Raw genomic sequence first — 27,544 nt, 5'->3', positions numbered from 1 at the left:
TCCATCGCCAGCAATTGTCTTTAATAATCATTTTCTATCTCCCAAATGTACAGTTAATCAGTGACATTTACAACAACTAGTCACGTTTAAATATCTGTAATGCAGTTAATATAGATATATTGGCTTGCTGAGTTGTTCCTTAAGGTTACAAACCTGATAAATAACATTTACCGAACATAAAGTGGCCACGTCAGAGCCAACATGCATTGGAAGTGCATGTTTCGTGATACTCAGTGGGTTGGAAAAAAGACAAACCTGTACACATGCAAAACCAGCTCAGGAAAATAATGTACTACAGTATGAAATGTACACCTTTAATAGAGAGCACTCAAGAGGGCATGTTATTTAGGACACTCAAAATTTGCTGTTATTCTATGCCAGGGTCATGAATCGTTTTCAACCACCTTAGAACATAAAACACTCAAACACACTGACTTGGCTAAACCCATTCCTGACAGTTGACATGATTGCATTATTTATTTACGGACCTGTAATGATCCATGCCCATTGGAGTTGTTACTAGACCGGTTGTAATGGCAGCCATGTTAAACAGTGTGCTATAACCCGACAGATTAAATAGCGTTAACGACATTAACATTATACTGTCATTTAACAAGCAGCTTTTTTTTTTACTATCCTGAAAAGGTCTATGCAGCCCTTTGACAAAGGGCAGCAGATAGAAACATTATCAATTCTTAACAAGCTATTATTATTATTAATATTATTAATATTATTAATAACAGCTATTATTTGTTCGTAACATCCATAATATCCACAGCAATCTGTTTTCAAATGAAACAGACTAGTGATATGGAATTCGCTCGTTCCAGTAAAGTGACTTCATAGATATGAACATGAGTGACACTAGGACCATGGGGGAAAAAACTGTAAAGAGTTCTTTCTGGTCCGGTCATCCCAAGTACAGTACAAACACATTTGATCTCTATCTGAACATATCAAAAGCAGTTGCGTGTGTGTGTGTGTGTGTGTGTGTGTGTGTGCGCGTGTGTGTGTTTTTATGCATTAAAGGGGGAGTATGTATCCTAAAGAGCGAGGTCTGGCTAGCTGAACACATACACCATTTAATTAGACTACTTAAAAAAAACATGCAGGTATCAAAATCAGCAGGTATTCAAGCTACACAGAACACGTGGGGTTTTACACGGCATGAACGTATGGCTGCGCTAGTTTCTCCCCTAGCCCTCATGTAGTTATTTTCTAGTATATTTAACTTTTTTTTTTTTTGCAGGTTTCGTCTTCTTTGATGAGATGTGAACGCTTCGCTTATCACAGCTATGGTCTAAGTGTTGCACGCTCCCTATCTCGCTCGCACAACCTATTGCAGAAGGCGGTCTACGATGTCCTACGAAGCGCTGAACGCATGCGTGAAATGAACTTGATGCGAAAAGGCGACTTTATTTAGCAGGAAGGCTGAGTGGGACAGAGTGGGACAGAGTGGTACCTTGGCACATGACAGAGCGAGACGGTGGAAATCGTAGGAGGTTAAGAGTGTGTATGGGAAGGGTTTGCAGGCAGGCAGAGAATGGATGGAGTGTGTGTCTTGTGTATAAAGAGTCTTTTAGCTCTGCGCTGTTAGCCTCTGTTCTGTGAGCGAGGCCTGATGGGCCACCGTTTTGTTCTCATGGGAACGTAGTTTGGACACCACATCAATGAAAGCCAGGCTCTGCACTTCTTTATGTAGAGGTTCTGAAGAGGAAAAAAAAATGTTCCGATCAAACTTCATGATTGCTTGCAATTTTCTAGCAATATAAATATAAAAACACAGGAAAATACAATCTTTTTGACGAATATCTAATTATTATTGTTGCTGTTATTATTATTATTCATTTTGCTATAGTTACCCATGTCTAGACATGTTGGGTAACTAATGAGCTTGTTTAACTGATACATCTGTAAAACCAGTCTGCTATAAATAAATAAATGAATGAATAAATGAACGAATGAATGAACGTAACTGCTACCCTTTATGTACCGAACCTTATGCCTAGATCAAAATGATATATGCATGGCATAGAGAAAAAACATGAATAGATTTTATAAACCTTTTAAGAGTTTCTAACCTGCACCCTATACAGCCAAATTTTTGTGGACACCTCGTCATTACACCCACATTTGCATCTCACTCAAGATTTAGATGCCCTTTTCTGTATCAGCCACAAGAGAATAAATAAAGTTAGGCAAGCAGGCCTGGGGTGCAGTCAGTGTTTGTTTTTCCTGCATATTTCGGAAGCTGCTGTTCTCCTGGGATTTCTCTAGAGTTTACAGAAAATTGTGAAAAAACAACACACACACAAAAAAAATTGAAGAAGTTCTGCGTGTGGAAACGCCTTGTTGATAAGAGAGGTCAGAGAATAAGTTGCCAGGAAAAATATACGAGGGTGAGTCAAAAATTATCTTCACTCTGGTTGTAAAACTTCTGTCTTAACAGCGCTTTCGGTTCAAGCCTACTGTCTCCCCAGTCACTGCTGTGCAGGTGTGAATGTTACATCAGTTCATTTGCAAGAATGAAGAGCAGAGTGCAGTGATTCATGATTTGTGCAAGATGGGTACCGAAACAACCCAGTGAAGAGCATAAACAGAAGCGTTTGAATATCTCTGGCGAACAAAAGAGAATCATTGCTGGTGAGGAGACATGGATTCATCACTACAAGCCTGAGAGTAAACAGCACATATGGAATGGAAACAAGAAAAACCATCAGTTACAATTTGTAGTAATCAAAATTACTCATTACTGTGCACTCACTGTGCACGATGAGGCGATCATGGACACCATCAATCTGTGCCCATGTTGGCCTTGGATTTTTGTTCTTGGCTGACAGAAGTGGAACCTGTGAATGTGTCGTGCATGCTGAGATGTTTTCCATTCCATTCGGTCATCAAGAGTGCTTATCTGAGTTACTAGAGACTTTCTGTCAGCTTAGACAAGTCTGGTGATTCTCCTCTAATCTCTCTCATTAACAAGGTGTTTTCCCTTGTAGACCCTTCACTTCCAGGATGTTTTTGTTATGTATGAAAATCCCAGGAGATCAGCAATTTCTGAAATACTCAAACCAGCCCATCTATGCTTGATCTAAACATTAACTAAAGCACTGGATCAGTATCTGCACAAGTGTATACACTGCACTGCTGCCAATGTTTGGCTGATTGGATAGCTGCCTGGATGTGCGGGTGTACAGGTATTCCTATTAAAGTTAATAAATAATACTCATGGGGTGAATAACTATATAATCAGCTAAAATGCAGGTTCATATCCAGGGTGGAAAAGTTTCTCACCTGAGCCCATGACAGAGCAGATGAGGATCATGGAGTTGTATTTGATCTCAGGAGCACTCTTCTCCTCGGTCAGCAACTTGTGTAGGACCTGCACCAAAGTGGCTCCCACAAAGTCCTTCTCTGCTGAATCTGTCAGGAATTAGAGCAACAAGTTTAAAATTAAATTCATGGGCCATTTTCCTGAGACTAACATTAATTCTTCATATATTTTGAACATGCACTTCAAATTCCAACAAATACAGCTCCTAGTATCAATGCCCTCCTGCTGACCAGTATGTAGAAAGTTCTAACAGCCCTCTGCCAATTAGTCAGGTTTTGTTGCTCTGTACCATTTCTTTTCTTCTTCTTCAATTTATGAAGCTTGTCAGCTTGATTTCTTTCTAAAAATCTGCTTCAGCATATAAATGGAAATAATGCTAAAACAAATAAGCTAAATACATTATTTCCCACCTAATTCATATTGAATAAAGAACCGATTTATGCATCTACATAATCAATGGTATTAAATTTGCATTAGACATGGCTGCACAGAACAGTAAAAATGAAGTTAAATGGTCAGCATTTAGCTCGTCATGGGCATCTGCAAGCTCGTTTATACGGAAGACTTTGGAACTTTTCAGAGTTACTTAGCCACCTGTGGTGCTTGGCTCCAAATGTTTTTTTAAGCAAGACCATGTCAACTTTTTTTTTTTAGTTTGTACAGTAGCTGCTGTATAACAGTGAAAAGCTAGCAAGTGGGTGGGAATTCGAAAATCTTCTCCTGACTTGTTATCATATTGTGATACAGTACCTTTAAACCTAATCAATGTCTTTAAACAGAAGGAAGTTTTGGCGAAGAATAATACCATATTGTATGAATGAGCGTTCAAGTAAAAGCAGGACTTTTGATTGTGCAGAATAACAGAATACCATTATGAGAGCACAAACTCCCTATAGAATAAAAATATTCTCTATATAATCCCAAAAAGTTGTCTCAGTATACGGAACCATGACCAAACTGCCTGCTTCACATCTGTAATGCTGGCCTCCCAGGAACTCCTTTAATGGCCTGTGGAAATGACTGGAAGTAAGGTCGAGACTATGGTAATAACTCCCAGCTGAGTTACTGTAATTTGCATGTGGTATTAATGATTGATTGTGTGTAAGATTCCCACAGACAGATTCGACTCTTTCACAAGTTGGTGACAAGTTATCCATTTTCAAGGATCAGCCATTTCACTCGTTGAATGTTCACAGGAATGACTTTTACCCACTGTAGAATGACTGAGCTCCGAGTCATCACACAGGGGATCATCACTGTGCTTGTAGTCAATTACTTTTATACTTGTATCTTTTATATTTTACAAGAAAATGTTACCACTTGTCCTGGATTGAATCATTAAGATTTGTAATAAGATATATAGCCACTGTAGTAGAAAATGTCATGTTCTAATTTTAGGTCATTTGTGTTTTTAAGTGGTTACATTAGCTCTTATGAATATAATGTTGTACCAAGTACAGCAAATTAGGATTTTCTCTAGCAGACAGAGGGGGACAAATTTGTGTGGGCAAAAATGAACTGCATTTTTTGCAGAAACTGTGGCTATAAATTTATTGACAGCTGGAGTAATTCACCAATATAACTAAATATAGTCTTACTTCTAAGTAAATAGAAAATATAAATTTACTCCACCCTTATTTCTGCTGAGTAAAGAAGCTGAGGACGCAGAAGGCAGTTTTCTAATAATTCAGAGATCAGAATCAGTGGACTATAAAACCTACCCCAGGAAATGTTTAATTAAAATGCTGAATAGTTGATGTTAGTCTCAGTAAAAACTTCAAATCAGGTGAGCTTGAGATTTGGACACTTGAATGTCTGTTTTACCCAAATCCAGTGCTGCTATGAGACCCAAGGCCACCAGCGCTTCATTCTGCATGATCATGTGCTCGCTCGTTGCCATGGTCACCAAGTGCTTTACACCTCCACAATGAATGACTGTCCGTACCACTTCCTGTTCAAAGCCGAGAAATATCCAATCACAATTAGATTTACAGAATTTTGGAATGTGTTAAGAAACAGTAATGTGTGTGAGGTCTTGACCTTTGACTTGCTGTGTCGGATCAGCGCCGAGAGAAGGCGGTTGGACTCTCCCATCACCCCTGCGTGGTCTTTGGCCTCGCACCATTCTACCAGCCTCTCCACCAGCTTACGGTTTGTTCCCAACTGTTCAGCAGCATCTGCTATATCACATACAAAGACACCAATCAATCAATCTATAAGCAAATCAGTTCTAAACCTAGAAACTCCATTTCCATTAAGTTATTATGAATCATTTTCCCAAGTCAAATCTCAAACTTGACAAAAGCTGGCTTATAAATACATTCGAGTCTATAACATTGTATTGAGATATTTTAATGAATAAATTAGTTAAAACTTAAAAACAGCTTAAAGCTTTATATAGGGAGGAGATAATTAACTTACAGGATAAACAGTATTCTAAAATTAATCTGATGTTCTGCCCTTAATTAAATACATGTAAAATCCCAATCAATTACATTTATAAACTGCTTGCTTTAAGTGTACTAGTGCTGTATTTAAAGTAGTACCAATGTGGACAGTACTCGGTGTCAGTGAAAACTAAAGCTTTTAGCTCCACGCCTAGTGTTGAGAATGCAAAGAGCCGCTGTCCGTGCTGCCAGCTGCAGCGTGACTCACAATCTATAGCAATTAAATCTCAGCACCGTGGCATGTATCCTTGTCTCAGAGCCTTCCACTTATAGGATAACGGCTTTCGAACTCAAAGGACAGAGAAGGAACTGGCTGATACCTGACAAAGCTTCTGTAACAGGATAAATAGAAAAAACTTATGCAGAAAATTCTGATGCTTCCACATACAGTATCTACAGCTAGGGCTAAATTGTTTACAATTTCTATTATAGTCGAGAAACAAAACTCACAAGTGTTTAAAATCAATTAGAGTAAATCCAATTATGTGAGTCGTCAAAGGAAAGGAAGGAATAACCAAAAGCAGGGATAAAGCGCATTAAAGGCTTTAAATTTTACAAAGTTATATAGCTACCTTGTGTGTCGATAAGCATCCTTAATGTTCCCAGCAGCTTGAACTGAACTGGTGGCATTTCGGACTGGAGGAACTTCAGCACCACGTTAGACACTCCAGCTGAAAGCATCTTGGACTTGTTCACCACTGATAAATAAAGAGGTAGAAGTGATGGTGAGTAAAAGCTTGCATTAACAGACACCTCATTAGGGCTGCTGAGATACAGACAATGTGCAGAGAAGACTCCTAACACTGACCTGGGATGGCCAGGTTCCTCAGGGCACTGAGAGCTGCGTGCTGCACTGTAACGTTCCCCTCCTCTACATGTCTGACCAGCAGGTCCAAAAGCTTCTGCACAATTCCTGTGTCTACCATGTGGATGCAGTTCCCATCTAAAGTGAAGAAACATTATACAACGTTTACATAACCCCACAGTGGCACAGTGTCTAGTGTTACTGCCAAACAGAGCTTTATATGTTCTCCTCATGCAGCGTAGGCATTCTATAGGATTCCTCCCTTGCAGGAATGCTAATAGCTTTTGCTAAATAGTTGTAAAAGCATGTGTGTTTCATACCGTGTGTTTCATACCGTGTGTCTCACCAGTGCGTGTTCACACCACTACAGGACAATAGTGTTCTGTAATAGTATTATCTTAGCAGTATATTCAAATAACATAAATGAATCCATCAGAGCATTATCCAGTCACATGAGGATACACCTCACTGAAGAACGGCTCTCTATAAACACTGAGAAATATCACAGCAATCCTCTCTGCTGTGTCCAAGCCTTAATTTGGTCAAAGAGCAGCACAGCAATGCATTACATGATATGACTGCGTGTGTCTGGGGTATGTAAGACTTAATCTCTGTAAAGCTGGTGGTAGCAAATGCAGACAGGACTGAAAATAAGCATTAACATTCAAAAGTGGAAGAATATCTGAAATATGTTTCTATTAATGATCTTTTATGAAACCATGTTTTGCATGTACAGTCCAAACACTCCCAGGACATAAAAAGGACACCATCAACAAAGAAAACAGTAAGCTCACTGAAATTGGATTAAGAACCTTTAAATGCACTATTAAAACCAGTGGAGAATGGTGGAGAACTAAACAGTTGTATGGCCATAAGAATATATCACTGGTTAGCGAAGCTAATCAGAAAAAAAGACTTCAATTTGCTCGGGAATATAAAGAGTGGACTTTAAGAATGGAGGTACATGAAGCGGTGCATCCATTATGCATGGTGAACACTAGCTGTACAAGCCTCTGGAGGCAGTGTGATGATCTTGGGTTGGTCAGGTCTACAGTAGGCTTAGCAACATTATGAAGCAATAAAACTAAGTCAGCTGACCTCTTGACAACACAATTCCATCTATGGATTTTCCTTTCCTGGTGGCACGGGCATATTCTAGGACTAAAACTGTGAAAAAGTGGATCTAGAAGCTTAGGGAATCACTTACACACATGAATCTGCCAGCATGCTACGCTTCATAATGAGAGCCAAAGCTGATAAAACTAAATATATGTGGGTGTTTTAGGGCCAGGCAGTGTACTATACATTGTGTATTATAAACTACAATTACTTAAAAAATTAGACCAGAGCTCTTACCATTGCGGGCAAAGTTAGCAATAGCCAGTGCCCCAGCTAGCTGGAGCTGGTGGTTGTTAGATGGAACCCAAGAGAGAACCCTCTGGAACACGCTACCTTTACCTCCCTCGAACAACTTTTGCATGGATTCATCTGGAAAAGAAAGAAATGCCCATCATCCTTACAAAATATTATAGTCAAAATCTAATTTCCACTACTTGACTATGTACTGTATATACAGTAGCCCAGTAACTGTAGTATATAGCAAAGTACTACACTGGACAGTCAATGGCTTTCCAATGACTGCAAAAATTAACGTACTGTAACTTTAAATTTATTAGACAGTTGAAGAACTTAAAGAAAGCACAACGATTCCTCACAGATTTCCCCCCTTATTGAAAGAAATTAAGCAAATTATCAGGATCCATAAAGCCATGACTGAACTTTAGAGGATAGCAGGGACTCAGACAGTCACATCAGCACAAACTAAACTGTTGCATAAACCAAGCAGTGCTCCATTAGGGTTGAAGTACATTTCTCCTGGTTAAACACAGCATCTAAATTCATGGAGGCATAAAAGAAGCCCCTCTCTGTTCTCCAAAAAAAAAAAAAAAAAAAAAAGGAGAGAGAGAAAAGCGCTCGCTTCATCCATGAAATGCCACACAGTGGAAGAGGAATTGTGTTAGCACCCCACGACCCATTCAGCCTGCATCAATTATTCAGAGTGAGATGAAAAACACACCCCGCTCTGCTGCCTGTACAATCTGCTGCCTACTAAGTAGCGAGAAAGAAAGAGAGGACCCATCCATTTCCACACATCATTTAATTCTCTTTTGGTCATGTCTATGTTTAGACCTCTTGACTATTTGAACACTACCAAAAAAATAATAATAATAATAATAATTTTCACAACTAATTTATTGAACATGGATTCAAAATGACCTGGATGTCGAAGCTGTCTCTAGTACTTCAGAATATTTCTACATCCCATGCACACGACAAGTAGATTAAATCCCAAACTGTCTTGTATCTATAATACATCATACCACTAAACTCCACTATGGGGCCCTGTTATTCTAGCGCTGACTTGTTTAATGACATAAACAGGCCCCATATGCTCAGGTGTGAGGTTTGTTTAATGCAGAAAGACTTATCCACAGGGACAGAAGAAGCTGCTACAGCTAAATATAGTGAGGTCTGCTATAGCTGTTTGTGTCCTGACTCTATCTGGCTCTACAACACGTACTCAGCCACTACAATTAATCAATATTCAAATTACCTGATTAAACAGACTAGGGATTATCAGTGTTGATATCAGGTTAGTTACAGTGAGTATTTCAGTATCAGTACCATATACATGAAAAAAATGGTGTCAGTACTTAAAACAAAGACAAGCTTGGATATTTGCCCAACCCTAACGTGTAGCCTCCATTAATATGATATAAACAGAATTTCAAAAAACGGACATTTTGCATTAGAAGGTTTTCCTGTTTAAATCTACATTAGTTAAAAACAATTTTAAGCATTAATGGCTGAAGCCTTAAGCAGCACCTCCAAGCAGCAGCAGCACCATGAGATCAGACGCTGTTTTGAGTTGTGCCAGATCTTCCTCTCGGTCACTGTCCACCGTCTGTGCCACAACGTCCAACAGACACTCGACCAGACCAGCCTCGACCAACTGCAGCTTTATTGCATCTGACAGAGAGAGAGAAAGAAAAACAGACAAAGAGGAGAAGGAACAGACAGAGAGAGAGAGAGACCACCAGAAAAAGATGTATTCAGACAGAATAAAAAAGACAGAGACAGACAGAGAGAAAGTGACAGTCATTCAGAGAGAGAGAGAGAGAGAGAGAGAAGCAAAAAGTAAGAGGTATTTACTTTTTGTAAAGAAACTTTATAAATTCACAAAATGAAAAACAGTCCTGTTGAACAGTTATATCTACTAAGGCTTTATGTATTTGCATGGCTTTATGATTTTCCAGACTTACAATTAATGCACAATATGAATAATATTAATATTAATAATTAACATTCGATTTTATGGAACGGTCATAAAAACCCTTTAAGAAACAAATTAGTCTGTATGACATCATACATCACTAAGATGTCCATCTAAGAAAAAGATGAAACAAAAAATTGTATCTGAATATGCAGGATCCAAGCCTGACTGTAAGTGTGTGACTGCTCCTTGGTGCTTGGTTATGAAATCCCTGAAATATCTGAGCATCTCCCTCACTCTCTCTCTCTTTCTCTCTCTCTCAGTACAATGTAGTAGCTTTTAAGTAGGACGTTGTCTTGGAGACTGGCAGGCCAAGAGCACTACTCTAATGATAAGAAACAGCCAGACGGTCAACCTACAGTTCTTTTCACACACTTTTAGTCTCCATCATACTAATTTTTTCCTTTTCTTTTTAGACCTCATATGTTCAAGTCCACACCGTTCCTCTGTCTCTACGGCTTCTCTCTTGCTCTCTCACTCAAAAGCTCTTTCTCACTTTGTCAGCGTCTCACATGCATCCTTTATCACAAGCTCTCCCCCTGTGGCTTATTTACACTTCTATGTTTCTCACACACATACCCACATCCATGCTTCTTCTTTATTTTTATGCCAATTGATTTGCTATACCTTTTTTGATCACTCTTTAAAAGATACTCATATCTGACAATGGATCACGCTCTCCAGCACACATTACTTCTACATGCATATCCTCTCTTAGGAATTCAGACCGTCTCCTGGGGAAAACGCAGAGAGCAGCAGCTGAGGGCAGATTTCATGTCACAGAAGTGGTGCAGATTGCAGCTGTTCACAATTCCCTGATTCCTATTGTGGGCGCGATGGCAGAAAGCAAGGGAAAGCAAGTGACAGCACCCATTATCCAAACACAGACTACACTCAAACAACTCCAGCAGCTGGCTAATTGTAGACCAGTCTGCAATAGTTCTATGTCTGGAGAATACCCAAAGCACAATAGGTCTATAATTCTGGTGCTTCTTCTTGTTTAAACCAGCAAACAGATTAAAGTTATTCCAGACGATGAAAAAAAAAAATGTAGTGCAATATATATTTTTCCCTTTATAGCTACTGAAGGCTTTTAGTTAATTGAAACCCTCAAGTAAATGACTGCTTGCTCACCACATTCCTCACATACACGTGCAACAGGTGAACACTGTGTCCATATGTTTTTGTGACTGACAGGTCTAGCTGTGACGAGACATCATTCAAGTCCTAGACTGTGTGTCAGGCACATTCAGATCTTCTGTGTACACTTCAGCTCAAAATGAACGACTTTTATATCAAGTGATCACCTAGAACTATTACAATCATACTTTACCATGAAATATTCCGTGTCTGACTCTTACCATTCTCAGCCAGAGGAGCCAGCACCTCAAAGATCATCTCCTTCTTTTCATGTTCCGCTTGCTTCCGGAAAAGTCTGACTAGCTCCTCAGCGATATTTGTAGCTGCAAATTGCTCCTTGCTTGATTCTACAGAGACACAATGACCACAAACATACCCATCAGAATTATTTTTAAAATAATTTAAAACCTAATCCACATGTGACACCTAGATATTCAATTCAATTAAATTTTTATTTGTATAGTGCTTTTATAATCATTGTTGCAAAGCAGCTTTACAGACTGGAATTTTTTTTTTTTTTAAAAAGGGGAAATTAGTATAAAATGTGTGAGAAAATATGTATCAATCAAAAGGAAATCCTTTTCACTTAAAAAAAAGGAGAAAAAGAGACATAAACCACAGATTAAATGACACAGATAGCAGAAAAGTGCAGAATGATGTAGAATGATATTCATCACGACACAAACTATTTGTACAATTACAACTACTTGCATGAATATTATCAGAAATGACTTTTTATTTTAAAAAATGACTCAAAAGTAATTAATGTTCTTTAAAATACATGACTTTTAAAACAAATCACACTATTATACTAATGAGCTGCATTATTGTTTCTACAGTTTTTACACTTGTACATTTTTATGGTAGATGCTCCAAATAAATGGATTTTTAAAATGTTTTTTAATTGTTGGTATGTTTTCTGTGAGAAGAAACACTGCCAGGTGAAAAAAGTCATATGTGTTCTGCATCAAGCAAAGATAACATTAAAATTACGGAAAAAAATAAATAAATGAAAATTAGATTTAATTCAAAACAATTTAATGCATTATTAAAACATGGAATGAAAACTCACGGTATTTGGACTAAACAGCTGTGTGCTCATAAGAAAACAACTAGTTTATAAGACTAACTAGGAAAAAAGGCTTATACTTTCTAGGAATCATAAAGAGTGAACTTTAGTGCAAAAGGGACAGCAGGAAAAAGTGAGAAACAAGCCCTGATTTCTCATAAGTAGTTCTTTTTTAATTTCCAGAAATTTAAAGCCTCACCCAGCAACAGATGCCGATGATTCATGTTCTATAGAAGTCCATTAACACTAATCCATTTCTCAGAGCTCTCAATCAAAAATGTAACCCCATTTGTATTTTTCCCCCCAAGCAAAGGTTTAGAATCAATGTAAGATCGTGGCATCAAGGAGGGAGTGTAAGAGTCTGGTCTTGGAAAATCCCCAGCACTGCAGAGTTTAGCATTCAATCTTCAACACAAGGCACCTCATCAGCTAATATTTAGGCCTGCATGGACTAAATCTGGTGTTACGATCTGAGTATGCTACTTATGAGTTAAAGGCAACATGACGAGGGATTTAAAACTATCTCCGTAAATGAAAGCAGGAGGAACATTCCCGAGAAAACATAAAATATCAGGGATCACATAAGTAGGTGAAGGCTTGAATAAATAGATCTGTCTGCTATTTACCCAGTTCTGCCAGATTTCCAAAGGCAATGAGGCACATTTCTGTAAGAGCTGTGTTGTGCGCATGGACTCCCAGAAGCTTCACCAAGGTGGGGATGACTCCCATGCTAATCAGCTGGGCCTGCAATGTGTCTGAGAATGCAAAGAGATTAAACACACCATATTAACTCCAACACTTACATGCATCAGTGCACCAAAATGGAGAGATTAGCTGGAAAATAAATGTTTTTGTAATCACTTTTGTAAAATTGTAGACATTTCTGCAAAACAATAATTAAAATCAGTCAATATTGTAGATACTTAAACGTAAATTTAAAAAAAGCCTAGTCACAAATGGTAATAATAAAATTCATCAACACACTCATTTAGGAATAATGTTTAAACAGTGCTAACGCACAGACCAGTGCTCAAAGCCCTGAGCCAATAATCTAACTTATGCAAAATAATATCTTACAGGGACAAACATGTTTGCCTACAATGATATTATACTCTCTATGTCTTACACCAGCTGCATGGTATCACATGCATCTTGATACTGTGTAATAAAACGAATCAGATGGCATTGTTTTTGTCCTGTAATATTGCAATCTTGGTAGCCCTGTCACATTCGATATCATCACATTATCGGCAAGCACATCCCCCTTCTCGATGCAGCAAAGAAGTGATACATCCTGTAAAAAAACCTTCTCTTGCAGTCAAGACTGCAAAACTGTAGTCAACAACCCTGATAGAGACAGACAGAAAAGGCGAGAAAGTACAGGAGTAGAAAAAAGGCGGCAAGTCAAGAGGCAGCAATAAAACAAGACGAATGAGAGGAAGAGACTAAAGAATTTAGCAGACTAAATGAAAAAGGTAGCAAGGAGAGAGAGAACAGAGTATAAAGGCCAGATGTTGAATATACCATGAAAAGAAAATGAATTTCGGGGTTAGATTAGAAGCACTCTCTCATTTTAATGGTTTCATTCCGAGTAATGCTTGAAACAAAAATGTGTTAGCTTTGGCAGTTAATGTCTCTTCATTAAATTTTCTCTATTTTTTCCAGCAACACACACTGGTTATGCAGAATCACCGATTTACACTGTGCAGTGATTCAATAAGATACTCCTGCATTATTTCTGGTTATTACTGTAAAAGTGCACAAATTACAGCAATAATGGTTGACAGTATTCGATCGAGGAACCAAAAGGAGGCAACAGATTTATCCTCGCTCTTCTCAATAATAAAATGCAGACATAAAGACATGAAATACTAGGATATGCATAGATGTTTAGGAATTTCATCCCATGACTACATCTGCCTCACACCTCAGTAAGCACCCCTAGCACTCATCTGAGTAGGAGTTTTCCAGATGTTTTTGACAAGAATCAGAGGTTTTGCCTCATTTTGCATTCCATTTGTCTCGATGCTCCTGGAAAAACTCTGCAGCACAATACCCTCCATAGACATTAATGAGAGCTGCATTAGCCGCAGTGACAGTGTACAAACACACAGCCATTGGCTTGGGCACAAACATATTTACACAATACAGTCATTTTCAAAAGTTAGTACCCACTCTATTAAGACACCACTGTGTCCATGTTTTTCTGTGTTAAAAACAATCATCTGATCGCATACAACCTTAGACAAACAACATATTTTCTTCAGTGCCATTATTTATTTAACAAAAATAAGGTCAATCAGAAAAGAAAAAAAAAGGGTTCAATTCAAAGTGATTTAAAAGCCTATAGATCCACCTTTAATAGCAACAACTCGAAGGAATCATTTCCTGCATCATTTCATGTCCATTCTTCTTTACTTCATTGCTTCAGTTCATTGAAGTTGTGGCATACCACAGCATTTCAGTTGGGTTTTTAAAGTCTGGACTTTGACGAGGCCATTCCAAAAGCTTGATTCTTTCTTTTTTCATCCATTCTGCTGTAGATTTACTAGTGTGCTTTAGATCATTGTCTAATTGCATGACCCAATTTTGACCAAGTTTCAGCTGTCGGACAGATGGCCTCAGATTTGCCTCTAGAATACTGTGGTATACAGAGGAGTTCATGGTCGACTTATTGCCTGCAAGAAGTGCAGGTCCTGTGGCTACAAAATAAGCCCAAATCATCACTCCCAAAACTGTTGTTTTTGACAGTGGGTATGAGGCGTTTCTGGTTTTTGACAAAAATGGCACTGGGCATTAAGGGCAAACTACTTCACTTTGGTCTCATCTGTAAATGGCACATTGTTCCAGAAGTCTTGTGGTTTGTTAAGATGCAGTTGTACGACCCTCATTTGTGCTTCCATGTTCCTTTAAGTCAAAAGAGGCTTTCTCCTGGCATTCTTCCAAACAAACTGAACTGTATACGTTTTCTTATAATTGTGCTGTTATAAACTTTAATATTAAACATGCTCACTGGTATGTAGGTATGTAGAGTCTGAGATCCATTAAGCTCTTGTTTTTTTTTTTTATCTCTCTGAGCATTGCACAGTCTGAACCTTGGATGAATGTGCTGAGATGTTGAGATGTTGTGCACAAGTGAATGCTTTCCACTTGTGAATAATCTCTCACTGTAGAACGTTTCATCCGGACTGATGTGAAGCAAAAAAAATTTTTGTATCCATTTTTGTTAAATAAATAATGGTGCACTGTTGTTGTTCGTCTGATATTGTATTTACCTACTGGGATACTTAGATACAGTACTTAATATTATACACTAAACACTACCTTTTTTGAACATGACCACATAATTGAACAAACCACTTGAACAAACCGTCCCACTTTAACTTAGTCCAAGGTCAGTTTTGTTTCTTCTCCCATTTACTACTTAAAGCTTCGCAGATGGAGGAAAACTTCCATGATTAATGCTATCATCTTGCGAAAACTAAATCTGCATTTTTAAAGGCACAAATCAGCAATAACAATCTACTGTATGTTCTATTTATTTTGATTCATATAGAACAGGAGAGAGACTTCACCCTGTAATGGGCTTGACCATGAGCTCTAATGGAGTGGCTGGGAAACATGCGATTTGCTCTTATCGCTGATAAAAAAAAATGTCAGTCATTCTGATGTTCTTACTTGACCTACTTCTTAAATTATTTGCCACCCAACACCAAATAATAACAGAATGCTAATATAGCGCTTACACTGTAACACTTGTAACGGCAGATAAAAATGATGTTCCTGTTGTTTGCATAGTTATTAAAGGTTTGACATCCATCAATGTTAAAATTGCAAGAGCTTTCCGTTTAATGTACGAAGCACTGTAGAAAAGGTGTTTGCTTTAGTATTACAGCTAATCTATCACTGCAGCACAGAATGACTATAAATAATTAGCTCTGAGTAAGTAGAATGTTAAGTCACTGGCAATGAGAAATGCTTGTTCATGGAAAGATTTTATCCAAGTCCACTTAGTAGGGAATAAGTTACATTGAATTAGGATTTTCTTATTGTATCCTTATCACACAAACGCATCTGACAAAACTAAAGACTGAGAACAGTGCAGAAAGGGAAAGGGAGACAGAAGCACACAAACATTCAGAAATTTGGAGGAATGCGTGCATATAAACCCATTAGAAACCATTAGGTACCACAGTTTAGTAAACTGCTATTCAACAGATATGACATATGATCCAAATTCTGCTGTGACTTATTCATTGTGTGAGTGAGACGTGCAAGTCTTGAGCTATCCACGGGTCATCTGAGTTGATGGCAGCAGGCATCAAGTGGTTTGTGTACTTTTAAAATCGAATCACGCTTCTCAAGTATGTCTATGCACGTTTTTCAAGCAGCAGGACAAAATGAGAAACTCTGACACCAATTTAGCTTGTTAGCTCTGAACGGTAAGGCACTGGAAAGTAATTACCATTTTATCCCCAGCCATGATGCCAGCAAGACGGAGAACAAAATGGAGCTTGGCCTGTCTGCTCATTATTCAGCGCAAGAACAGAGTTAAATACTCTGCATGTATTCTTAGCCAAAGTAAGATTCCAGCTAGACTACCTTTCATCGTTCATACCATGTGTTATCACATAATCATACTCATTAGAAAATAAGCCTTTCTCTTGGTATTTAAAAGATACACTGATCAGCCATAACATTAAATCTGTTAATATTAAAACCACCTAGGTTTTGGGATTCCCTTGTGTCACCAGGGCAGCCCTGGCCCCTCAGGGGGTGTGCTGTGGTGTCTGGCACCAGAATGTTGGCAGCAGATTCTTTTCATGCTGTGGGCCATGGGGTGGGCCCTCAGTGTATCTGACTTTTTCCTGCATTAGCTTTTCTGTGGGATCGGACCAGAAGGGCTGGTCTTTTGTCCCAAAGTGCATGGTTGAGCCTTGGATGCCCATAAAACTGTTACCAGTTTGCTGGTGTTTAGTTGGCGATCAAAGTTATTCATATTAACTGTCAGTAGTCGTAATGTTTTGGCTGATTGGTGTATAACACACTACCTTAATAAATTTTAGATTTTAAATTGAATATGCATGCATATTTAATGACTTTTCTCAAAGCCACCGTGGTTATAGTGATCATTTAAGAGCAAACCTTTGGTATTTTAAATAATAGCCGAGTTTTCTGACCAGTGATATTACTGCCATATTGTCACTTGCTACAAGGGTTGTTATGTTTTGCATAAGTAAATGATTTAAAGGTGAAACTCCCTGAGCACATATTTATTTGCACAAATTTAAATATAATAATATTTATACGTAATGCAAGGAGTCCCAGAAGTCTCCATACATAGGGGATAAACCATCTTTTAGCAAAATATCTTTCAAACATTTTCATACTTTAGTTTATACTTAACCAAAAAAAAAAAAAAAAAAAAAGGCAACACCTGGACTTAACTAAGCAAAAAGGTACATTCTTTTCATTGGATAATGGTTCATTGGATTACTAGTAAAAAGTTATTTAACCTATTATTATTAACTGATGTAGTGAATAGCTTCTCATTTCTTAAACCACTTTAGAAAACATATCCTGTGGACTAAGCAAAGATGTTATTGTGTTTCAGAAGTTCAAATTATTGGGCTGCACGAAAAAAAAAAAAACAATTAAGGAGATTTTTAAAACTCCAAAAATTCGATTAAGAACATTAAAATTATTAAAACCTGAAAGGACAGTATTGAACCATCATCTTTGGGGAAGAAATGTTTTGGAAAAATTTATTGTTTGAGAGTGATGGGAGATCACTTAAACACTCAAATCTTTAAAAAAAAAAACAATAGAACTCACAACTATTTTAAATAATGAAAGTGAGAGTATTTCCACACCACACGAAGATAATTTAAGGGATTGGAACTAAACTTGTGTGTAGCCTAAGAAAAGTGAGGCTAACTAAAAAACGTCTTCGATTTGCTAGAGAGCAAAAAAAAAAAACCTGTGGAGCACTGGAAAAAGGGCATGTTGTCTGATGAGTTCGAATTTACCCTGTTACAGAGTGATGGAAGCATCAGGGTAATTGGGGTAAAAGAGGTAGAAGGCAGAAGAAGTAATGCCCCATCATGCCTAATGCCTACCATAAAAGCCTGTAAAGGCAGTCTTATTATCTAGGGATGCTTCTGCTGGTCATGTCCAGGTTCATCAACGTTATGTGCCCAAAAAAAAGACTACAGTGAAACCTCGGATTGCGAGTAACGCGGTTTGAGAGTGTTCCGCAAGACGAGCACCGATTTTTAAAAAAATTTGACTTAGAAAACTAACAAGACTTAGTTTATGACTACCGAATATCATCTATCACGCATGCGCTTCTTGTTTTCTCTCTCTCGTGCTGTGGAATTGTGGGTAATCGTCTACCCCGCTGGGTCTTGCACTTCTCCTACTGGTATAATCAACATCCGTGCACGTGTGAACTGTTTACTACAACACTTCTCTCTCTGCTCAGGGCTTATTGTACACCGTGCTGCACACATACGCACGCAGGAAACACTGCACAAAGGGATTTATTTTTAAGGTAAAGTGCAGGTTAATTTGTTTTATTTTTACTTAATATTTTGTGTTAATTATTTTTATGCATTTATTGTTAGAGCTTATTTTTATTTTTATGGGCCTTGAAACGAATAATTTGAGTTTCCATTATTTTTTATGGGAAAATTCATTTGGTTTCGAGTGTTTTGGAATACAAATTATGCTCGTAATCCAAGGTTCCACTGTACTTGAATATACTGAATGACCAAGTACTTCCATTAATGGATTTTTCCTTCCTGATGGCACGGACATATTTCAAGATGATGATGCTGGGATTAATTGGGCTCAAGTTGTAAAAGATGCATGAGACATAATTTTCACATGTGAAATGGCCACCAGAGCATCCGGACCTTAATCCCACTGAGAATCTTTGGAATGTGCTGGAGAATATTTACACTGCATTTATTCAGAGGAGATTTTGTAAATTGTGCTAAAGTTTGCTAAAAATTGTTCATTGACCTTATCCATGGAGATATTTGGGACACCCTTTTGCAGTTGGTCGAACAGTTTACTTGTCACAGTATTTTTTTTTGCACAGTACCTATGCCTAAATACCTAAGTTTACAATATTTATGTGCAAAGGCGTAATCACAGCTTTGAAATTCTACATGCACCTTTAAAGGCATTTCACAGGACAGTTGGGAAATATTTAATTATGGATTATTAGTCAAATAATTTATGTTTCCGACAAGTCTATACATTCTTATTAGTGAGCCATTATTGAGAACAAACGGATTAACATGTATCCTTATTTGAATAGTCCCCTAAAGATTTTAGCATTGACACTCAACAACCTGTCAACGACTTACTACGGCATGTAAAGCATACTGAAACCAACAGCCAAATAGTTATCAGGTACTAAACCAATGCAGAATGAGTAAAATTCATTGAAAATAGTTCCAACCAGCCTAATACATCATTGACAGTTTCTCAAGCATCGCAGAATTCATCTATAGGGAACCATCCAAATGTAGTTTCCCCTAGATGGGGTTTAGGCATTACCATTATCATTGCTATAGTTCATCAGCATGCCACAAAAGACAGTCAAGAGCTTCCCGGTGGCCGGGTCAGTGTTATGGGCCAAAGCCTTAATGTGCTCTGCTACTATCTGAGCAGCCCCCGCTTCATGAACTGCACTTCTGCCCTCATCTGCAAAACAAAGAGGTCACGTAAAAATAAATAGGACAACAAAATAATACAAAAAGACAACAGCCTGCAAATCATAAATAACAGCAAAACGAGGCATTAACTCAACTCAAATTACATATGACGCAACTGGGAAATAAAAAATATATATATATATAAATTTAAAACAAATAGCATGTAATGATTAGAACAAGAGAATTGTTGTTGATAAGGTTTGATTAAAACAGATACAAAAGAAAGTCAAACACAAAATTGCAATACTAGCCATCAAGCATCCAGTTCTTTTTCCATTTATAGTGTTTCTTTGAGGCGTCTCACAGTTTCTAGATATGTTCAGGCTAAGGTTGCTATGACCTAATGAAGAGAGAAAGCAGCAAGAACTTGTTTTCGACAAGAGAACAGCTTTGGACTAACACGTATCTGCCACATGAATTCTATAACAAGACAAAACGCGCAACAAATAATAATGGACTAGTAGCAGACCATCTCCTCTCCTCGAGTACACTGTGCATCTTAAATTATTAGAATAATGTGAAAAGGGTAATTTTCTTTTATTTAAAAACAAGTGAAACTCTGATTTAACCTAAATTCATTACATGTAAAAATAAATAAATAAAAAGATTCGAGCCATTTTTTGTTTTAATTTTGATGAATATCACTTACCGCTCATAAAAATAAACAAATTGGCTTACTCATTATATTACAAAATTTAATTTCCAGTTTGAGTAAATTACTACTCATACAGTGTACATACACATGCATCTCAGTACATGCAGCCAGAATCCTGGGAAGGACTTGAAAAAACACTGCTGACTCTTTGATAAATAGACGATCACCAACACCCTCCACAAGGAGGGTAAGACACAGAAGGTCATCACTGAAAACCATGAAGACCTGAAGACCATGTTGCTTCGATAGGAAAAATTGTGGGGAGAAAGGTAAAAAAGCAGGAGGGATGACCACAGCCTTAAGAAGACTGGTGTCAGTGCACCTAGAGTCATCTTTAGAAAATGGGCTACAACTGTTGCTTTCTAGTATCAAGCCAATCCAGAACCAGAGACAACATGCACCTTACCTGGGCTGGACCAGTTGCTCAGTGGTCTAAAGTCATCTTTTTATATCAAAGTATATTTTGCATTTCAATTGGAAATCAAGGTCCAGGATCTAGAGGACTCTAGTGGAGAGGCAAAAAAAAAAAAAAACAATGCTTGAGGTTCGATGTAAAATTTCTATAGTTGGTAATGTTTTGGGATGCCATGTCTTCTGCTGGAGTTGGTCAAAGTTCAAAGTCATTACAGCTGTCTACCAGGAAATTTTAAAGCACTTCATGGGCACTGGCCATGATATTACTGTGCTTGACTGGCCAGCCAATTTACCTGACCTGAACCCCATAAAGAATATATGGGGTAGTGTCAAGAGAAAGATGTGAAACACCTGGCTTAAAAATACAGATGAGCTTTAGGCAGCTATCAAAGCAACCTGGTCTTCAACAATGCCTCAGCAGTGCCACAGACTGATCACCTCCATGCCATGCTGCAGTAATTTAGGCTCGAGGAGCCCCAACCAAGTACTTAATGTATAAATTAAGAAAATGTTTTAGAACTCCTGTATTGTAAATCAATTTTTATGGCAGCACGGTGGCTTAGTGGTTAGCGCTAATGCCTTGCACCTCCAGGTCCTGAGTTCAATTTCTGCGTCTGATCTGTGTGCGTGGAGTTTGTGTGTTTCCCCCGTGCTTGGTGGGTTTCCTTCGAGGTACTCTGGTTTCCTCCCACAGTCCAAAGACGTGCAGATTCGGCTAGCTGGCGTTTCCAAATTCCCCACAGTGTGTGAATGCGCACGTAAATGCTGACGTCCTACCACGGTCGTATAAAGTAGGAATAAATACTATTGTAATAACCTTTCGTCTCCACAGTCCCTGGTTGGACTAGAGTTTGCTAGATGAATAGATGGAAATCCATATTTATTTACAATAAATCATATTTGAGACACTGTATTTTTATGAGCTATAAGCCATAATCATTGTAATTTAAACAGAAATTATTTTACATTACATGCAATGAAGAATATGAGTTAAAAAAATTAAATTACAAAAGGAAATTAACTTTTTCACGATATTCTAATTTGTCAAGATGCACTGTATATTTCCAGTAAAAATCATATTAGATACAATGTCACTATTCCAACCCACACTTTGTTCACTTCTCTCTTCATTCATACCCTTCTATTCAACTCAATATCTCCCCTCCTCCCTTTACATATCTCCTCCACTCCGCTAGAGGAAGAAAAAAATCTTTTTTCTCATGAGCAAATTACAGGCAATCATTCAAAGCCGCAGCTGCACAGCTGACAGCAATGCAAGTCACAAAGATTGGGAATGATTCTAAAGTAAGGCATTAAAAGAACTGAGGATTTCTGATATCCAGATTCACTGAATAACATTCACATGACTTTGGGTTTTAGTTTCCTAATTTATCCAATCACCATTGACATTAAAAGTAACATGAACAGGCATTTTTTTAAGCTGTTTAGGTTAGAAATTGAAACATTTTTGGTTCCAGAGTATACTTAAACATTAAACACACACACACTGGTCACTTCATTAGGTACACCTGTTTAACTACTTGTTAACGCAAATGTCCAATCAGCCAATCACATGGCAGCAACTCAACACATTTAGATATATAGACATGGTCAAGACGATCTGCTGAAGTCCAAACCAAGCAACAGAATCGGAAAGAAACGTGATTTAAGAGACTTTGAACATGGCATGGTTGTTGGTGGCAGACAAACTGGTCTCTTGGGATTTTCACTCACAACAATCTTGTAGATTAACAGAGAATGGCTAAGAACAACCTCAGGGATGTGGAGGAATGGGAGATTCAAATAATGGATGTGTAGATGCCAAATCTTTAGAAACTGCATGATGCCATCATGTCAACACGGACCAAAATCTTGAAGAATTAAGGCGGTTCTAAAGGCGAACCCAGTACTAACAAGATGTACCTAATAAAGTTGCTGGACAGTGTATATGAAAGTATATCTAACTTATCAGTGGATGTTCTTTTGCTCTTAAACAATTTGACTCTTAGACAATAACCACTATAAAAGCAGACAGAGCGAAAGTCAAGGAAGTGTGTCTGCAACAGTGGGATTTTTTTTCCGAATGTATCCATTTCCTTTAATAAGGTAAACCGAAAGTAAGATTATATGACTTATTTATAGTGATATTTAAATTTTCTTATAGTATTGGCGGATAATTTAACTTGTTTCTAAAAATAAATAGTTAAAATTAGCAAAATGTTCTGTCATAAAAAAAGACTATTTCAAGCATGAAATCATCTTATAAATTCTAAATTAAAAATCATATTTGGCCTTTTGTAATTTTCTAATAGCAAAAACTAGATTACTTACTGTATATAACTGATATTTTACCATGATTTACTTTTGTGCAGTTATTGTAGTGTATTAAGTTACTGTAAAATATCAAAGACATTGGAAGTAGAAAGCTGATATACTATCAATATTAATCAAATAAACCTTAGTTTCCTTACAATCACCAAGCAAACTACCATTACAGAGACCAAGAGCCTCCATATAACCGTCTGTTTACAAGTAAAATCAGAAATAACACTCAATCTAGCAAAAGAGCTTTATTGATCCACATCATTCCTTCTGAGCTCCTGTATACAGAAGAGGGCAGTTACTGAACCCCATGATGTTGCACAAGCAACAGCCTGGGTAATATGTGTTGGTCTCTTGTTTCTGACGAAACAGAGGAAGCACATTTTAGCCTTTTTGTCTCCAGCTGGTAAATATTGCACAATATTGGGTAAGGAGCCTATGAGTAGATTGGACCTACCCAAATTCCAATTGAATAGGAAACACTATAGAAAAGGATAGCGGAGAATGGCCAATCTGGTAAGAGCTTATAGGTAGTCTGCAACTTAAATAACCACCTTCTACAGGCAGCATGAGCAGAAAAGCATCTCAGAATACACAAAAGGTTGAACTTCAAGAGATGATCACATTGGGATTCACTCCTGTCAGACAAAAATGGCAATCTGGGGCTACTTTTTAAAAATGATCACAAAAACAAATTTCCCCCTTCTGATGTTTGATAGGAAGCATAACTAAAGCTTGTGACAAATAGCTATGAGGTTTTATTTATTGCACTGCTGTCATATGACAGGCTGTTAATTCCATGAACATGCAGGTGTACAAGTCTTCCTAATCTAATCAACAATAAGTCCTTTTTTTTATTTTAAAGGCTTTATGAAGGTTTATGGTTCAAATGCAAGATTCAAATAAAAGAGGTTATTGACACCAGGCCATTGGCCATTGATCATTTAATTGCTGTAAACTGTGAAGTGGGGCATCCATGGATTAGACTTGTTTGACCGGCACATTCCATGGATGCTTAAATGGATTTTGGAGATCTGGGGAATTCGGAGGCCAGATCACCAAACTTAAACTCTTTGCCAGCAAGCTGTGATGCAGCAAACATTAGACTGATGGCTACAAATACTGTCTACAGTTGTCTGGGGTTGCATATATAGCTGTTACTTTGACTTTGAGCTAAGTGTTGTTCAATATATACCCTCCCAGCAAACAATTGGACGTTTGATGGCCATTGATGACAGCTGTTGTGAGTCAAATAACGTCAAAAACATCTGTTCAACTTCCAGGTTAGAACTATTTTTCAACCATGACAGGACCTGTCGAAGGGACATCATGTTTTTTACTGCTTCCAAAACACCAATATCCAAAAATATTTCGCCAAGAGTACACAAAGCTTCATGAGGAAAACTACTATAGTTGCTAATAGTTTAAAGTGAAGCACTTTTCTTGATCACTGGATGTGTCCATATGTATAATTTCTTAATGTTAACATTTTTTATTCTTAATTTGTAGAAAACAGAAAAAGGAGGAAGAGCGAAAGAGAGAAAGAAAGAAAGAGCAGTACCATCTATACGCATGTGTGTTTATGCACAGTATGTTTTATAACTCAGCAAATCTCTCTGGTTTATAGCTATAGCTATGTGTGTGAGCTGTGAGTCACTCCATTTGGCATAAAAATGCTCCAGGTCTCACTCACCAATGCCCACGCAGGGTCTAGGACAGCTGCCCACTACCCACAACCCCCACACAAACAAAGCTCATGAATCATGAAGAAAGATAAAGAGACTCACCATCAGGCTCTCTTTTTGTTTCCAAGCATCAGTCCTGCTAGTGTTTGGCTTTGGAGGAGTCTGTTTTACAGTTTATCCTAACTGACACTTCAAAACTGTATGTTTTAAATACAGTACCCTGTACCCAATAGCCAAGGACATTCATGCCGATTTACTGGATCAGGATGTTCACCAAGCTTAGACACTGAACAGGATTCTTTATACTTGGGTTGTAGAATGAACAAAGGTCTGCAGTGGAGTGGCTGTCACTGTGATGACATGTGCTGGCTTAGACTTAGGGTCATTCGCAACTGAACACCAGTTCAGCTGCTCCATCAGCAATCTCCCCAAAGAGCAACAGGTCATGAGTGACTGACAAACACTTTTTATTGCTCATAGTCACATGAACTTCCTAATGATTTAGACAATTATGAGCAATTCAACTGCCAGTGATTTAGAAAAAAAAAAATTATTTATGATTCATGAATTTCACTGCTGGGGGTTCACCAGACTAATGCTCTATATACACATCTTTTATCCAGTTTTTCCTTTTGCACCATGGCTGACTGATGCAGGCAGTAATTTATGACAGTGCTACTAGGAAAAAAAAACAGTGAAGAGACATAAGCTCTCCCCATGTGCAGTGGACCGAAAATATGAAGAACACATAAGGAGAGTGATATCTACAGCTTTATTTTACTGTTTAAACAGCCCCTTGTGAATCTGGACTGTGCATATAAAACCGTGAGCAGTATTTTCAGCTTTATCTTTCTCTGGGATTATACATATATTTGGGATTCTGAAGATTTATTAACAGCCTATATGCTTTTTGTTACCAAAATAATTATTTTTTTATATATTATTTACTTGGCAGCCACTAATCGACATTTCAATTCTTCTTCCCTGGATGGGCTACACTACTGCTTTACAGACACTCTAGGAGGAGTAAACATTCCCTATTTGTAGCCAAAAACCGTCTTGGCTCCACTCTGATGAAAGCCACATTGCATTTTAGCACTTGTTTACACTAAGCTTGCACGATTATTATTTATGCCCAAGTGTACGACAGAATCCCAAATGGCTTCCTTTTTAAGCAAATTATGCACGCTACATAGAGAATAACCTTGTATAGGCTACATTGTACACTACATAGAAATAGTGGGGGAAAAAAACAGTTAGAGTTAGATGTAAAGTGGTGAGGAAAAAATTATACAGTAAACTTTTACAATATGCTTTCAAATACAAGATATTTTTAAAAACTCCCACTGTTCAACATGTCTCACACAAACATCCTGATTTAGAACTGAAGTCCTAATAAAAACATGCCTCACGCCTTGCTGTTTTTTCCAGACACTTGACCTAGCAGCATTGTTTTTTTTCCTCAGTCAGACACTTAACTAGAGCAGTGTGTTCGGCTGCGCAGATGTGTAGGTTTTCTTTCTGCAGTCCTACTCTAAAGATACACACACCCACACAGGTCTACCCTGCAAAAGACTCTCTGATCCCAGGTAAAGTGGTTTTAAAGATACTTTTACATTCATCCTTTGCAAAGTCTTGGATTTTCTTCCTAGTATAAATGGGAAAAAATGATAACAAGGCGCCAGTCTAATTAGAACATGCACAATTCCGATAATTAGAGGAGGAAGTAAGCAAAACATCTAATGAAGCAATAAACAGCAGGCAGTTATTATTTCTGCATTTTTAATTCACAGATTAAATCAGATCCATTAGATACTCCATAGTAACAAAGCAATTATGAGAAGGTGGGTGAGTGGGTGTAAGCTGTTTGCTGTGTCTCTAACAGTCAGACCTGAATGAAGCACAAAAAGATCATGGTTCCAGCTTTATTCTCTACATTATTAAATAAACACAACCTTGACAGATATTCATTTCTCGAATAATTTTCTAAACCTTCCTGCAGACCATAAAATGGTTTCTCATACACATGATAGCAGCAGGGGAGGGAGACTTACGGCTGTCATAGCAGATGTTGCCCAGGGCTCGACCCGTCTGAAGCAGCACCTCCTGGTCCTTGCAGTTAAGCAGCTGAACCAGTGGGGGGATGAGGCCAGCCTCCACACAGGGACTCCTCATGAACTCTGCCGTGAGAAAAATACATTACCAAGCAATCTTTATTCACTGTAAAACCGTCCCTGATTTCAATTGGGTAAAACAGGCCTTCATAAAAAGGATGAGGAAAAACTTTCTTTAAATTAACTACAGTTAGTTGCCTATGGTACTCCTGTCAAATTCACAGCTGCTGTTTAATCCAATGAAGCAACTGCCTGTCCTGTCAATATGATGCAGTAAACTAACATGCTTTCATGCAGAATAATCTGAAGTGATTAAAGTGTCTTGCCTATGTAGCGAAACCAAACAAAACAGAGGCAACTCCACTTTTTTAGGACCACCAAAAACATTGTCACATTTCGTAATCGGTGCAGACAGTGTTTAAGTGTTTATAGGCATGTTATATACAATATGCAGACTGGCCCAAATAGTCTGGATTCATGGGCAAAAATGTATTTAAA

The 27,544-nt window shown here is 37.9% G+C and overlaps 1 protein-coding gene across 4 annotated transcripts in view; it reads right to left on the bottom strand.

Moving 5' to 3' along the window:
- rap1gds1 (RAP1, GTP-GDP dissociation stimulator 1) overlaps positions 1-27,544 on the bottom strand; it is a 40,775-nt gene continuing 13,231 nt past the window's right edge. For 2 of the 4 annotated variants that reach the window (XM_053498502.1, XM_053498521.1), the window contains exons 4-15: positions 26,987-27,112; positions 19,699-19,845; positions 12,756-12,884; positions 11,282-11,407; positions 9,473-9,616; positions 7,943-8,074; positions 6,590-6,724; positions 6,354-6,479; positions 5,375-5,514; positions 5,159-5,285; positions 3,295-3,423; positions 1-1,707 (exon numbers count right to left, since the gene is read on the bottom strand). In XM_053498502.1, the coding sequence (XP_053354477.1) occupies positions 1,580-1,707; positions 3,295-3,423; positions 5,159-5,285; positions 5,375-5,514; positions 6,354-6,479; positions 6,590-6,724; positions 7,943-8,074; positions 9,473-9,616; positions 11,282-11,407; positions 12,756-12,884; positions 19,699-19,845; positions 26,987-27,112 (1,589 nt within the window). In that variant the 3' untranslated portion in view covers positions 1-1,579. The remainder of the gene's footprint in view (positions 1,708-3,294; positions 3,424-5,158; positions 5,286-5,374; positions 5,515-6,353; positions 6,480-6,589; positions 6,725-7,942; positions 8,075-9,472; positions 9,617-11,281; positions 11,408-12,755; positions 12,885-19,698; positions 19,846-26,986; positions 27,113-27,544) is intronic. The other 2 variants (XM_053498512.1, XM_053498530.1) reach the window with 2 other exon arrangements.

The sequence above is a fragment of the Clarias gariepinus genome, chromosome 1 (assembly GCF_024256425.1).
Source record: "Clarias gariepinus isolate MV-2021 ecotype Netherlands chromosome 1, CGAR_prim_01v2, whole genome shotgun sequence".
NCBI classification, from domain to species: Eukaryota; Metazoa; Chordata; class Actinopteri; order Siluriformes; family Clariidae; genus Clarias; species Clarias gariepinus.
This window is presented reverse-complemented; position numbering and strand designations above follow the sequence as displayed.